General features: G+C 41.0%; 1 protein-coding gene across 7 annotated transcripts in view; it reads right to left on the minus strand.

Moving 5' to 3' along the window:
* Positions 1 to 1,826: 1,826 nt before the first annotated feature.
* LOC126382929 (phosphatase and actin regulator 1-like) overlaps positions 1,827 to 15,961 on the minus strand; it is a 73,683-nt gene continuing 59,548 nt past the window's right edge. For 5 of the 7 annotated variants that reach the window (XM_050033217.1, XM_050033220.1, XM_050033218.1 and 2 more), the window contains exons 8-12: positions 11,418 to 11,473; positions 10,231 to 10,292; positions 7,473 to 7,613; positions 4,426 to 4,502; positions 1,827 to 4,253 (exon numbers count right to left, since the gene is read on the minus strand). In XM_050033217.1, the coding sequence (XP_049889174.1) occupies positions 4,238 to 4,253; positions 4,426 to 4,502; positions 7,473 to 7,613; positions 10,231 to 10,292; positions 11,418 to 11,473 (352 nt within the window). In that variant the 3' untranslated portion in view covers positions 1,827 to 4,237. Of the gene's footprint in view, positions 4,254 to 4,425; positions 4,503 to 7,468; positions 7,614 to 10,230; positions 10,293 to 11,417; positions 11,474 to 15,961 lie in introns of those variants that run through there. The other 2 variants (XM_050033215.1, XR_007569101.1) reach the window with 2 other exon arrangements.

Genomic DNA, 15,961 nt, shown 5'->3' on the forward strand with positions numbered 1-15,961 from the left:
ATATCTGACATTGTTTTTAAAGTTATAAGATGTAAGAATGAGGAAAGCTCCGTCTTTCAAACTGATTCCAAACTGATTTCAAAATTATTTCCCACTTCTGTTGCTTTTAAACATCAATAATTGATCTCCAACTGGTTGAGAAACACAAATTATGGAGATTATAGGCTACTTTTATGGCATTAAACTTATCAGGATATCAAATATAATCACATTTATATTTTAGAAAAGGTCTGACACGTCGCCATCATGAATGAATTACTAAATGGGTCTACCGGGGCCCAGGTCCAGGGGCCCCAAAGTGTCAGGGGGTGCCTTTGGACTTCACCTGCAAAACATCACCCAAATAAACACATACCGATCAGGGAGACACTCCAAATGAACACAAAGAGACAGAAAAAGACCACAAATACACAAAAAAGACCACAAAGACATGCAAAGGAACTGCAAAGAGACACAAATAGACCATAAACACACAAAAAGACCACAAAGATATGCAAAGGAACTGCAAAGAGACACAAAAAGACCATAAACACACCAAAAGACCACAAAGACATTCAGAGGAACTAGAAAGAGACACAAAATAATGACAAAAAGAGGCAAAACAACCACAAGGAGGCACAAAATGATCAAAAAAATGGCAAAATTACCTCAATTAAACATCAAACGACTACAAAGACATGCTAAACAACAACAAAAAACCAGCCAAAACCAACACAAAGTTTGTGCGTCTTCGCTTCTATGTAACAGAAGTGGTGGGGCCTTTTGCTCATCAGTGCTCAAGGGCCCATTGTCACATAATCTGCTCATGCTTGTCAACTCTTTTGAAGCATACAGACCGTTGAGTAGGCTATCATTCTCAGTCTGCACTTGTTCCCCAACTAAATTAGTTTTATGTTCCAATTTCAAACCCAGATCAGCCTCAGCTTTTGTGAGTGAATTCAGCATACATTTAAAATGACAAGGGGACATTTTACTTCATAAAAAGGTCTGCTGAAAATAAGTGGAACTATTATGTCCTAACTCTACTTCATAGCTCACATTATGGAAAGTGCTTCTTCAAGAGTGATAAGGTTTCAAATTTAGATAACGTATAGTGATTATAGATAAAGGATAGATTCACGGTTATTCAAGCCTGCCTTATTGCAATACTCGCATGCCTGTATGAACACTGATGCAGTTATTGCTTGCAGTCATTCCTACTGTTCATTAAAATAAATATTTTCTGATGCACTTCCAATTAAAGTACGCAGAAATAGTTTCACTGTGCATATGAACTACTGACTGTTGCATTACAGCAGACTTGACAAATTGTGAGCACTGTTTGTCAAGCATCGACCTCTATTTAGAGCTGACGTCCTGCCCAGCTGGTTACATTTAACCACGCTAGGTCTATTTCTTAGTGTTACATTTTTGAGTCATGTATTTTTAATATGTAAATGACTGAGCAGATTTTTAATGTATCACTTATTTGCAGGCAGTGTCAGATCTCCTCCCTCGGTCGAAAATAGGACATTTGGTGCCACAGTACCATTGCATTCATGATGAGTTTTGTCACGGCCTTAGCCTGAATGTGTTTCACCTGAACACCTGTCAAATCTGTTGTGAAGTACAGTATAATATAAGAGTAATACAGGCCTAACAGCAGAGTGAAGTAGTGAATCTACAAGGCAAGAAATTTGTGAAGCAAGCCTGACTGCAAATACCTCATTTTGGCAATAAGCTTGGATGCAGCGATGTGTTAAAGTGCCACAAATACTGCATGAGTACCTCTATGAAAACTTAACATAGGCAGATCTGAAAAACAATAAACTCAAACAAAGCAAATGCATTCAGAAATGGATTTTAATTGGCATGATGTATCCTTTACATGGTATTCTGTATTTCAAAAATGAAAAAAAGGAACACTTTCAAATTCGTTCAGTTGCTCCACCGACATGTGAAAGGAAACAGATTATTGCTGAATTCATGTTCCTTGATTCCAGCAAAATGGAAAACCTCATGCTCAGCCCGGTGGCTCAGGTTTGTTTCTTAGAGCTGAAATGAGAACTGGAGCGTAATTTGAGTGATTCATTCCTACTTATGCTCTACTGTACTGAACCTATGGATGGGAAATTTCAAATAATGGCATGATGCTGGAATCATACAGAAGCTGGTTCTAACACAGAAAGTACCTCATCTCTCAAAGCCTCGGAGATTAGATGACCCAATGAAATTTGGATTTTAAAAAAGGAGCATTGTGACCGGTGTCCTGATTCTGAGGAGAAACTGCTCCAAACTCTAACCAAACCCCTGTTGATATTTAACAAAAAAACCATAAAGTGCAAAACAATTCTCTATGTTCCCAGTTCCCAGGTTTTATTGGGTCATCTATCCCTCACCGATGGAGGCCTTGCAAAATAAGGTGAGAACACACTTTTCCTTTGCAGACAGATGCATTATAGTAGGCGGCCAACAGCCTGTCACCTCCACTACGTCTCTTCATCTGACAAGAATTTCATATTGCAACTTTAAAAGTAATACAGTAAAAAATAATAAAAATATTCTGTGTACATAAAGCTTATGAGCATCGGAATACTGGTGTAGGATCAGTGATCAGGTAACAAGACCGTTAAAGTGAAGAGACAAAAATGGTCACAGATCAGATATCCAACAATATTTTACACACTTGGGCCCTGACCTTAAAACAGTGACCATTGTAAAGCCAAACTCTTAACAGTGCAAAGAATTTCTGCAATAAAAATTTAAAAATCCTTACTCTAATGAATTCACTAATACCTGCACTTCAATTGTAGATTTGAGACTGAATCAAATCTTGTCCGAATGTGTTGTGAGCTGTTGAAGAGGCAGATGTTTTTGGTGGCTCAGTTGAGGAAAAAAAATAAAATAATCAGGAACAAAGTCCTCCTGAATAAAGCCTTTCCAAAGTAAAAGTATAAAAGAAAAAATAAAACCCTGAAGTGAGGCGTAGTGTATAAGCACAGTAAAAAAATGGTGGGGATTACACCTGTAGTTTAACCTTTTGTCTACAAACAACAGATATTGCTTGGTCAAAAGCTTATAATGTCACGAGTAGAAAAGTAAAGTGTATAATACAATGCACATTATGAGCAAAGATCATTAAACACACTGCTGCAAAAAGAAAAAAATGTAAGGGATAACGACGTGGTGGGCCGGCTCTTGGCGTTCTGTGTCGAATCCAAAGAGCTTGGACATGTAGGAACATGTGAATTAATCATTTATGATCCAAGTGCCTCTATCAAAAACAATTAAAATCTAACAAAAATAATAGAAAACAGATAACTGTTGCACACACTGGAACCAGAGTATATCTGCCAGCTGCAATTTTTACATTAAATTTATAAGATTGTGACATGAATGAAACTTGGTCAAGCAAGAGTCGTCTTTAAATGTAACTTTCCTTCTTCAGTATAAACAAAATGTACATTTGGAGAGAGCGCGGGCATTTCCCAAACTCTCAAATTCACAGTTAGCAATTAGATGTCAACATTGTCGGTACAGTGAGAATTGCACATATGAGGGAAGAACAGAAGTCAGGACTACATAGTAATGACACAGAGGGGACTCTAGGGGGTGCTATAGCCTTGGAAAAGCAGAAGAAAAGAAATATTGCACATAATTCTAATGCTGGACCCCTCCCTCCCCGTCTGTGTCTTTCTAAGCCGTTTCCAAAGTCCCAGCAGGTGCAGTAAAGATGGATCTCCTGCTGATGTCGAGAGCTCAGAACTAACAACCCTGCGTCCTCGCACAGAGCTGTCCGCAACTAGAGGAGTCCAGAGTGAGAACAGAATAAAGAAGAGGGATAAAAACATGTCCACTGAGACAAGTCCACTGGTGTTATTGATGAACCAAGGTACGGTCGCCCTCGGTAGTTGTCGAAAGTGTTGTTCAATTGCAAACAAAAACTCTCCCGCTGTCCAATCGCCACAGAACTGAGCGCCTGCCTGAGAGCTCAGCGGAGATGTTAAAGAGACAGTCGAGCAAATTCCATAGAGGGGCGATGTGAATCAACTGGAGTCATTATGTGCTACTACAGTGGATGGAGTAGTGGGTGTCTACATCTTGGAGCGTAGTACCGACTCAGTTGTGTGGGTCTTGAAAAGGCATTTCAGAAGACATGGCCTTATTGTAGAAACGGGCACCATTTTACTGTCCAGCACTTAAGGTTCTCAGTGGAGGAGAGCGCCGGTCCGGCACTGCTCAAGACAGTGGTGGTCTACTATGGTCTGTGAAACCTAAAAGAAGAACAGAATAAAAGAAAGTGTTGTTTCAAACATTTCAGCACATTTCATCACCTCAGCTAGATCTCACTGCGCTGCACAGCCAGCTGAGAATAACTCCAGCTGTATATCAACTGATAACAAGGCGCGTGTAGTCGCATGCAGATTAATGGATTCTGCATGTTACCTGGTTAAATGGCGACTTGACTCGTGCACTTCCATCTCGTTGCTCTTGAAATCGTTGAGTTCCTTCCGTATAGCTGCCTGCAGAGGACAAACAAGAAGGAACATTTGAGAAAAGCTGCAGAGGCTTAGTACACATACTGCAGCCTCTAAGCCCTGACTCTACCTCCTTTTAGAATGCTTCATGCATCATTTACGCTTATCTTGAGGCCATGAATGATTCTGCTGAATTCTCTTCTCACATCACAAGAGCCCTCAATTTCCTCCTCTCAAGACATCCAAGAGCATGAACAATAATATACAATCTGTTGCTGGTCTACTTGGGTTGTCAGCTTGTGTTTTTAGACTCTAATGAAGTGGTGATAGCAGGGATTCACATAAACGAAAGCACACAGAGAAAAAACGTTGAAATACCATTTTTAGTTTCGACCAATACAGGTTTATTTTTAGAGTGTCAAGCTGTATGGTCGTGGATGTATTACTGAATGGGGCTATCGGGCACAGGCCCAGGGGCCTTAAGTGCCAGAGGTCCCCCCATCCTGACCTGACTTGGCCCCCACCTACAAAATGCCATTCAAATTAACACATACTAACAAGGAGGAGACACATAAGCACCATAAAGAGATGCAAAGGAACTGCAGAGGCACAAAATAACTACAAAGAGACATAAAGGGTCCAAAAAAGAAAAAAAATTCCCCTCCGAACACACACGCTCACACACACACTCACACAAAATTACCTCTAGTCACAAAAATGACTATAAAGAGACACAAACACCTAAAAAATACACAAAATTCCCCCCAAAAAAAGAGTCAAAAAATCACCTTGAGAGACACAAAACAACTATAAAAAGATACAAAATGACTAACAAAAACACAGTTACCTAAAAAATTAACTTGAAGGGACACAAAATAATTACAAAAAGGGGTAAAATAACCAATTACCAACCAATTACTGACACAAAATCACCAAAAAGCGACACAAAATCACTACAAAAAAGGGCAAGCTAACAATAAAAAGACACAAAATGACTATAAAGAGACAAAACTGAAAAAGACAAAAAAATAACTAAAGAAAGCCTCTAGAGACACAAAACAACCAAAAAAAGATAAAATGGCTACAAAGAGACAAAAAAGGACTAAAAAAATAGACAAAATTCCCTTAAAAACAGTCAAAAAAATTACCTTGAGAGACACAAAACAACTAAAAAGAGATACAAAATGACTAACAAAAGCACAGTTATCTAAAAATTGAACTTGAAGGGACATAAAATAATTACAAAAAGGGGTAAAATAACCAATTACCGACAAAAATCACCAAAAAGCGACACAAAATCACTACAAAAAGGGGCAAACTAACAATAAAAAGACACAAATTGACTATAAAGAGACATAAAACAACTGAAAAAGACAAAAATCACCTAAAGAAAACCTCTAGAGACACAAAACGACCAAAATTACCTTAAAAAAGTCATAAAATTACCTCGAGAGACACAAAACTACAAAAGCAGGGAAAAATTTCCAGACACAAAGTGACCAAAAAAGACACAAAATGACTATCAAGAGACAAAATGACTAACAAAAACACAGTTACCTAAATTAACCAGAAAAGACACTAAATAATTACAAAAAGTGGGTAAAATAACCAATTACCATTACCAACCATTTACCAAAAAGATTCAAAATGACTACAAAGAGACACAAAATAACTATAAAAAGGGCAAAATAACCAGAAGAAATGACCAAAATGACAAAAAAGACACAAAATGATTAAAATACATGAAATTACCTAAAACAATAACTTGTAGAGAGACAAAATAATTATAAAAAGGGGTAAAAATAACATAAAACACACACAAAATGACTACAAGGACATAGAAAATGACCACAAAAAGTCACGAAATGAGAACAACAAAGAAAACCGGCAAAATCTCCACAAAGTCTGTGGCTGTGTTTCTCGTCCTATGTAGGAGGGGTGGTGGGGCCTTTACACGTTTGTGCCCAGGGGCCCATTGTCTCATAATCCGCCCACGTGAACAGTGTTTCTAGGTGGTTCAAAAGTTCAAATATAATCCAGGGTTGCAAAAGACCTGAGGCTTGCATTTAAGGGTTAACAACACTTAAAAAAAACAGCAACAAGCAAATAAACAAAACATCCCTTTTCTGGGTTTGTTTATGAGCACAAATCGAAGCTGTTATCCATTCATGTAGTTATAGACATTCATGTTTGGGACAATAACGTGTGAATCATGGCCTCAAAGTAGCACCACAGGAGTAGTCGAGGGCTGAGTGCCTTGCCGGGGGCAGGACGACTACAAACAGATTCTAAAAGTGCCGATGAGTCAAAGTTCCAGGAAATAAAATGGTGTGCTGTACCTTTTCTAATAACCTTACATCCCCTCTACAATGTTCTCTGTGACAGCAACCCAGCAGGGTGATGTCATTGTGTTTGCCATTCAGCATGACTCAAAAGAATGTCTCCAGCCTTGGAGAGGATGCTTCTGTGACAGGAGAACAAACAATATTCAGATCTGTACTAGATGGTAGAAAGAGGGAGGAAAAAAAAAAAAAAAAAGACGTCAGCAGAGCAGAGCTGCGGCTGAGGGGTCCTGAGGCACTGCTCGTCCGATTATGTAAGGGGAGCTGTTGCATAATCAAAACGCTGGGTCCCCGTGATTTTCACGAGTGCTCCTCAGGTGTGACCTGCCGTGCTCAAAAACTGCACATCATCAAAGCAAAGGAATCAAAACAACGGAAGCAGCATCACTGCGAGAACTCATTAAAAGTCGCTTGGGCAGCGAGCAGCAGGACTGCTCCGGGGTGTTTACTCATGAAGGGGAACCAAACAGCTGAGGTGGAACTAGCTGTAACAAGAGAGGAGGAACACATCCTACTACCATTACTCTCCTGCGTTACGGGTTGCGTCACATGAGGAACAGATGGGGGGTGGGGGGAGAGAAGCACGATGGTGTTTGAATGAATCTGAAAGCAGGCGAAGAGGCATCTTAAGATTATCAAAACAATCTAAAATCTAAGTGTAAGTGATACTGGCCTTGTCAGCTGCTGTGAGCCGGGTCCAGGGCTTATCTGCCCGCCTGTCGTAGTCCTGGGCATCTGACACCTCCACGTAGTCACTGAATCGGATGAGGATTTTGGCCTGTCTCAGCTCCTCTACAGTGGGCCTCTGGCTCAGCTGCAAATAAAGCAGGAGAAAAGGGAGTTAGAGTACAGGAAACTAGGTGGAGAATTCCTCGTCGCTGTCACGGTTAGCAGCTTCTTAGAATTTGCATATTTTCCATTCCTTATAGAAAAAAAAAAAGACTAGCACATCCAGTATTTCTTGTGCAGGTGCCTCAGAGAGGAGTTCAACACCACACTGCTCTGACATTCTGGACATTTACTGAATCAGTGGACTAATGAATCTACCCTAAAAGAATCTGCATCACAAACAGCAATGCATCAGTTGGTAATTTAAAATTAAGTTAAATGTGTCCAAATCAGCCAGGTCGCTATGCCGACCAATATTAGCTTTTCACAGTTATCTGTAACACCTTTAATGACGGTCGATAAATAACAGTGCAGTACATAAATGCAAGAGGTAATTAACACTGCAGCATGACAACGTTCCTATATATTTTAATACTTCCTGTGAATATAATCAAATTAATCATATTTCTACATGTATTTTGTATCTACTTGTACTTATGTCTCCTTGTTTTCTTATTTTGAAAAGCACAGGTAGTCACATGTGTGTGTCCTGGACCTCCAGTGAATGATTAGAGAAAAGTAAAGTCAAACACTACTTGAGGAAATTACTGCATAGTATTAAATCATAACATCAAAACAGCAGTGAACACAGTTTTTTCCTCGTATATTCATTCAAACATGAGGGCTACTTTAATAAAATACTGCTCAAATTGTGTGCAGAATTGAAATAGTGTATGGTTGTATATGGTAAACTCAATTTATGCAAAATTTAGCATAATTTTGGAGCATTATTTGGCCCCCTTTCCGACAAGATAGCATAACATGGTACCAATGGATGCCTTTAATGTATCAGAGTCTTCACTGTAGCTTTAAAACTGAGCCCACTGCAGCAGGTTTTATTTGCTAAAAATGACTCTGCCTCACCCCCTCACCTTCAGCTCTGCCTGTCATACCTGCTGCTTCTTCACATTTTTTTCCCAGGCATTTGTCCATCATGTCTTTGCCCCTTTCATTTTCATGTTCTCTCTGTACCCTGGCTTTTCCTCATGGAGTCCCTGGTGTTCAGTGAGGCACTCTGACTTAGCTAATCAGGCTCCAGTCCGCCTCACATGTTTACATTAGGGGCTCTTGTGAGTTCTGCGCATCACAAACCTGACGGGCCGCACCATTTCACAACACCTGTAGGGGGTGGGCGTATCAGATGGCATGCTGAAATGTGTTTTAAATGTAAAATTATATTTATTTATCTATCATGTAAATATATATATATAGCTTGTATTGTCAGTGATTTAAGCCAGTAAGTAAATTGCTGTACTTGATCCCATTTAAGAATCAACCATAGACCTTTTCATGGGCCCCGCCTTGGCCTTGGGCTGGGGTCATCTGTACCCTTTGACCCCTCGACGGCGGGCCTGCTTCCACTTCTTCTAATGGCCTTGCATTAGTGAACGAACACAACTAGTCGGAGTCTCTAAGGCAGCTGTCAATCACTGCTAGTGAACTGTGGTCAGATTGTTAAACTAGGGAGCGCTAATCAAATATGAATCAAGATACAAATGTTTTCAGGAACATATTTTAGTGTACAGTTTAGCTGTAAAATGAGAGTGTTTGTGACCCGGCCGCCATGTTGGACACAGTTAAATGGGAGTAGAAAGCACCGCACACACCAGCCAGACCAACGTTCTCATGTAACAGCCAAACAGTACACTAAAATATGTTTCTGGAAACATCTGAGGGGAGAAATAGTCAGAGCAGTTACAGGATCTTGATTCATATTTGATCAGCGCTGCTTTGTTTGACAGTTTGACAGCAGTTCACACAGCGATTGAAATCACTGACAGCTGTGTTAGAGGCTCCTCGGCTCTGATTGGTTGTTGCTGACTGCGCTAGCGTCTGATTCTAGCAAATACCATGAGAGGCAGTAGGAGGGAGGGAGGGAGGGTCTGTTTCATGTATTTCTCTCAGAATATAGTGACAGTTTCAGCAAGTATGACACAGTTATTTTCTCAAAGATAACAACTGTGGCTTAAAAGAGATTTTAAAAACGGAGCATTTCAGGCAGAGGGCGAATACAGGTATATTCAGAGGCAGTATGAGAACAATAATGTGCTTTTTGAACATTAAATCATGTAAACATGTTCTAGTAAAAACCCAAAGTACAAGTATGAACCTAAAAATGAGCATAATATGGGACATTTAAAACATTTTGTCTAATAAAGCACAAGGGACTAAAGGCGTGTGATGCATGCAATAAACTCCTCCAACAGCTGTGAGATTGTTGTTTTGAGCAGCATGTCTGCAGGTGAGCAGAAAGTGCTATAATCTAATTGAAAGTGATGGGAACATGCTCAACACCTCCCTATGGGGTCGAAGGATTTGGCAGCCAGCGTGCTGAAGGGCCAAGGACAACAAGGACATCAGCCAGCGTCTCCTGAGGGAGACCTGAGAACTACAATATCACGCCTGTAACGGACTGCAGCCTCACTTCTCGCCACAGATGAGTCACTGTCACAGTGTTTGTTTTTCCTGGCCAACAATTTACCCCCTCCGAATGCTTTGAGATCAAGTGTGGGTTTGCACCTTTGGAGCTATTTTGGACTCACCTTTCGTGTTAGCCTTCGCTTGATCTCCCTCTTCTCCTCCATTTCCTCTTGCTCATTGCGAGCTGCAGAGAATAAGAGGATGAGAGTTATGCTGCGAGTGCCAACAGTGGACTGTCTATGAAATGTTTAGAAATCACTGAGAGGGGGGAACAAACACACTGTTTGCATAATGTGGCTAATTAGATTCACACTAAACTGGATAAGTTTCTTAAATCCTGAAATAGTTTCCATCACTGGCTGTTTAATGCTATTAGGAATGGGCACCAGGGGAGAATGATTGCTTTGTTCCTTTCAAGTTGTCCCAGGGCTTTTTGGTCCATGTTTCTCGATCAAGTGATTAACCTATTTAGGAATAAACATTTCTTTCTTTTGCGAGGGAAAAAAATTCTGATCACATTAAGTTCTTACATCTCACGAAAATTCACCCGTGTGTTGCATTTATATTCAGAGTCAATTACGGAGACAAAAACCTCCAGCTCAGAGGCTCAAGTTAAAAGGAGAGACGGGAGTAAACAAGAGGCATTCTGGGACACAGCTCCTGTTTGCGAAAGCTTCAACAGTCAAACTGCATTTGTGCTTGTGCTGAACACACACTGTATCTGTAGTACTCCTGAAAATGAACCCCCCTGTTTGTTTAACCTTGGTATTGTATGCGTGTGAGTAATGCTGAGGACACGACTTGTCACTCATGAATTCTGAGACTTTGTATTTTCCTCCCGCTCTCTGCCAATCACGCAGGAGCCTCTAGGAAAGCAGGAACTGCTGGTAAATCAGCCTTTGAAGTGAGAGACGCAGAGTCCCAGGCAACAGAACTGTTTCTCTCTGATACTGCATGTGTCTGAGCAAAGAAAACAGCCTCTCTGGACATGCCTCCTCGGGGAGCCCTGCTGCCTGCCTGCCTGCCTCAGATGAAACGGCAGACCAAGGAGGAATAAAGGGGAAGACGTATGCCACTAGCTTGCACACAACTAGGCCTCTAAAATAACCAGGCTGCACCATATGAAGCCTGCATGCAGTCTGCGACAAACAAGACTCATGCTTCGCTGCGATTCCTTTAACGAAGCGTTGCACGGTTGGAGAGGGCAATTTTAGCAATTTTGTCACTTTGATGTTTCTGTTAAATTGTTCTTATTTGTGAGCTGACTTTAGCAGCTTAGCGATAATGTTAAATACATTGAGACACTCACGTTTGAGGATGTTCCTCTGTTCCAGCTCCTCCGCAGTGGGTCTCTGACTCAAGCGCCTGGTTAGAAACATACATCCACAGTCAGCACATAATCACAGGCAAGAGGTCAGCAAGTCAGCCAAAAACAGCAAAAGTTCCTGATGCAAATCAACATAATTTGCATGTAATATCACGTAATCATCAGCTGTCATCGTTGAAAAGAATCTCTGTGCAAACATTTCACTGGTTCGTCTTCTGTGATATAAATAGTTCAGAGGCAGCTGCTCAGTTCAGTTTTTTCTTCCTTCCATTTTGCCCAGTTTTACTTCCCTGCTTTGACAGCAAGTTCCAGTAAGGTTATTCACATTTTTGCTTCGCAGCGTGAGTGCTTTTACAACTGACAACCCTGGGCTTTAGAGTAAAATGCAATGCGTTGGTCCCAAACTGTATTAAATAAACATTAAACTCAACATTTCCTCACTCCCAGTACAACTTATTTATAAGCATCTGAGTTCAATGCTGTTTTCTCGTAGTTGAAAGATTTGCATCTTTTTTAAGCTTCTCCCTCACGACAGCTTGACAGGTGCACTTCCTACAAATTTAGTCTGCCATGATCACCAATCCTTCTCTTCCAATGCAAGGACTACATGATTATACGTTGGTGCAATGCAGGGAAGAGGGCTAGTAAAAGCAAGATATTCCTGAAGACTCAGCTCTCATCTGATGCTGAATAAGGCACTATGACACAGTCACATGCCAACTGGAAGGTTTCAACACTCGAGACAGCTTAGATATACCTAACACACACACACACACACACACACAGACAAAAGACACATGGAACAAGACAGTCGGACACTGTTCCCATCACATTCTCTTGTTTTCAGCTATATCTGAAGAGATACATTTTGCACGGATTATCTCTAATTTCCTCAATTTGTGAGTGTCTGAAATGACTAAGATACCCAAAGGCAATCTCTGAAAGGTCACTCTAAGTGCTTTCAACCGGGGACTCTTATTATAGCACTGTGTCAGGACCCTGCGGGAGGAGACCGAACCGTAGGCACTGGATCAATGATTGTCTCCATCTCGTTCAGATCTGACAGCCATCTGGAACTGCTCGGCCCCGTAAGCTACTGTACGCAGGGTTAGGTCTGTGCTCAGACCGGCTTGTCTCATCTCATCTTGTGTCATCTCTTCTCCCACTTGGAGGTTATTGTTCAGGAAAAAAAAAATCAAAACACTGAATCTCAGACTAGAGCTCTCCGCCTCTCAGTCCGATCTGAGCATTATATCAGCCTCCCGCCAGCGAAGATGCAGGTACTGTAAATAAACATGCACAGACTGGCCAACAAACATCCATATGGATGCTCCTTCCCAAATAATTTCTATCACAACCGGGTTTATTTTTAGGCGGCCTGTCTGCTGGTTCTGTGCAATATGGAGAGCAGAGACATGAGCATAATGAGATTATATAAGGAGTTACACAAGGTTCCATCAAGTGGCTAATAGGGAGAACAATTTATTTAAAGCTGCACTAATAAATATTTTATATTAATAATGCATGAAATGACTATGTGTAATGTGAAAGGTGTAACTCATAATGACAAATTCACAAAGGATTTGCATCAAACTCTGCAGCTCCCAAAAGCTCATTTTCCATAACTGCTTATCCTCTTGGGGGTCGCAGGGCAGCTGACACTGGGCGAGAGGCAGGGTACAAGGCAGGGTAAGACCATTGCAGGGCTAATACTTAGAGACAGACAACCATTCATGCTCACATTCACACCTATGAGCAATTTAGAGTCACCAATTAACCTAGCCTGCACGTCTCTGGATGGTGGGAGGAAGCCGGAGTACCTGGATAAAACCCACGCTGACAGGGGGGAACATGCAAATCCGCACAAAAGGGCTCCCCAACTCTGGGTTCGAACCCCCCACCCTCGTGCGGTGAGGCGACAATGCTAACCACTGCACCTATGTGCCACCTCTTTAAAGGAATAGTTCAACACTTTTGAAAATACTCGCTTTATTTGAGTTTCTGCTGGTTTCCTGGGAGATAAGATTCCAGAAAGTCACTGAGTCTGTTTATACATGATATTAACATGTTTCAGTGATCCAAACACAAGTAGACAGCTGAGACACATCGTCGCTCACACCTTCATCTTCTGTGTGTCTCCAGCTGAGCAACTGTGTTTGGAATCCGTTACTGCTTATGTCACTTACACTGTAGGGTCAAAGGACCCTGCGCATGATTATTACGCCCACACTCTTGCTCTACTGTTTGCTAGCATGCTCGCTAGTCATGTTAGTGGTTGTGTCAATGCAGCTTTGTCCACCTTAATAATTATAATAATAATAACTTTATTTGTAGAGCACTTTTCGAGCTGAAAGCACAAACTGCTTTCCAAGGTGAAGAAAATACAAAACAAAAGTGATACTAATAAAACATAAGCATATACATGTGCCTACACCAACATGTACATTTAAACACATATATACATGTGTGCATGCGTACATATACACATTTTCTCACAATAAGGAAAGGCCATTCTGTAAAAGTATGTTTTCATGCAAGATTTAAAGACGTGAATAGAGTTAGTTGAGCTCATGCTCAGTGGGAGGCTGTTTCAAAGCCGAGGAGCAAGAATGGAAAGACTTGATAACGCTTTGTTTTTAACCTGGACTCTGGAACAGTTAGAAGACCCAGACCAGCAGACCTGAGAGGCGTGTTTGGACAGTACGAAATAAAAAGCTCAGTTATATACTCCGGTGCCAGATCATTGAGAGCCTTTAAAATGGATTCTACAAGAGACTGGAAGCCAGTGCAGGGAAGAAGGCCAAAGAAGGTGTGAATCCTTACTGTGAATCCATGGCAATAATACAATCTGTATAAGGTTATCAATTTCTAAACCCTCTTCTCTTATTTATTTATATATTCATTTATTTTCCCCTGCTTTCTTTTCTAAATATAAAATCCAACTTCCAGAAATTTCCTGTATTACTTCCTGTGTTCCTGTACTATGGATGTGTTCTGCTAAACTGACATATTTGTCATGCACTTCACAATTTTCTGTGTTTATTTTGTACACAAAATTCAATAAAAGAACAGCCACGTCGTGATGATGTAGTCCTGGTCAGGGATGAATCAGATGCAATTGCACTTACACTACAAAAGATGTATATTCAAAAGCATCCCAGACCACATCGACAAGTGGTTTGAGTGATCGGTTCACAATGTATCTTCTTGGTCGTTTACACTTGTATTTAATGCTGTCATGTGATGATATCAGGTATATATAAGCTCAATATGACTGGTCAAAAACTAGCCTTGCACATAACGCCCCAGTAAAACCACAGCTTGTCATCTGTTCTTTTAAAACGAACAAAATATAACATTTATTTGTAAGATTTACAGGTGCTGGTAGATGGATGTTTCTACTAGCCACCTTCCCCTTCTTTAAGTTTAAGCTAAGCTAACCCTCTCCTGGCTATAGCTTTACATTGACCTGACAGACATGACAGTGGTATTGATCTTCTCATGTAACCCTCAGCAAGAATGCAAACAAGCCTATTTCCAAAACTGTCAAACTATCTATTTACAAGACATGCACTGTATCATTTATAAAAACATAAAGACATATGAAAGCCAGCAAGAATCACAAACAGTTAGCCAAAGACACAGCAGTGTTTCTCAACTTTCTCAAGGATAAAACCAGAAACTTTTCCGTTCAGTTTTCTCCCTCGAGATAAAGGGTCTCCAGGGTGTTCCCAGTGAATCAGGTCAATAGAAGTAAGTTGAGGTCAACGAGTCCTAGAGCAGCATTATCATAATCAATTCTGATTGGCCTGGCACAAGCGACAACATTACAACATTACCGGACACAATGCTGTTGGCAAAAAGCATGAAATTAGGAACTGTATATCGGATGACACCGTGCAAAGGACACTGTGACCGAGCGTTTTGGGAACATGACAACTAAGCAGGCAGGCCTTCTGGGAACAGGCGCTGTGTTCCAATCACAGTGGGGAATAGTGAGTTTCATGCCAGTGTCTCTAGATGATACTCCATCCCTTGCAACCATATTTCCCACATCTCATATTTTATTATACTATCCAGGCTTTCATTTTTACCCAAACACTTGGCGGCCTTTTCCTCCCTGAACGCATCATTACATCCCTACATTCAGAAAGGCAAGTCATGTTCAAAGAGAGGAGTGAAATCAAATGAGGCGTGTGATCCGTTGGGGAAAAACATGTTGTTGTTTGATCTGTTCAATTACTAGAATTCACATTTATGATCTCAACATATGTATACAAATTCCTGTGATTTGTACGCACTGCACCAGTGTGGAGATGTGTGTGTAAACTGCTGGTATAAAGTGGCTTGCGTGGTGCTGCTGTGTGGAGGAGTCGGGTGGAGATAGTTTGGCACATGCATCACCGTGGTGATTCAGTCAGCGAGGGAGGAAGTCAGGCAGGAGGAAGAAAGAGGAGAGAGAGGGAGAGCGCGCTAGAGAGAAGACAAGAGAAGAAAAAGGAGAGAGAGGGGGGGGGAGTGATGCA

Source organism: Epinephelus moara, chromosome 21 (genome assembly GCF_006386435.1).
Source record: "Epinephelus moara isolate mb chromosome 21, YSFRI_EMoa_1.0, whole genome shotgun sequence".
Lineage (NCBI taxonomy): Eukaryota > Metazoa > Chordata > Actinopteri > Perciformes > Serranidae > Epinephelus > Epinephelus moara.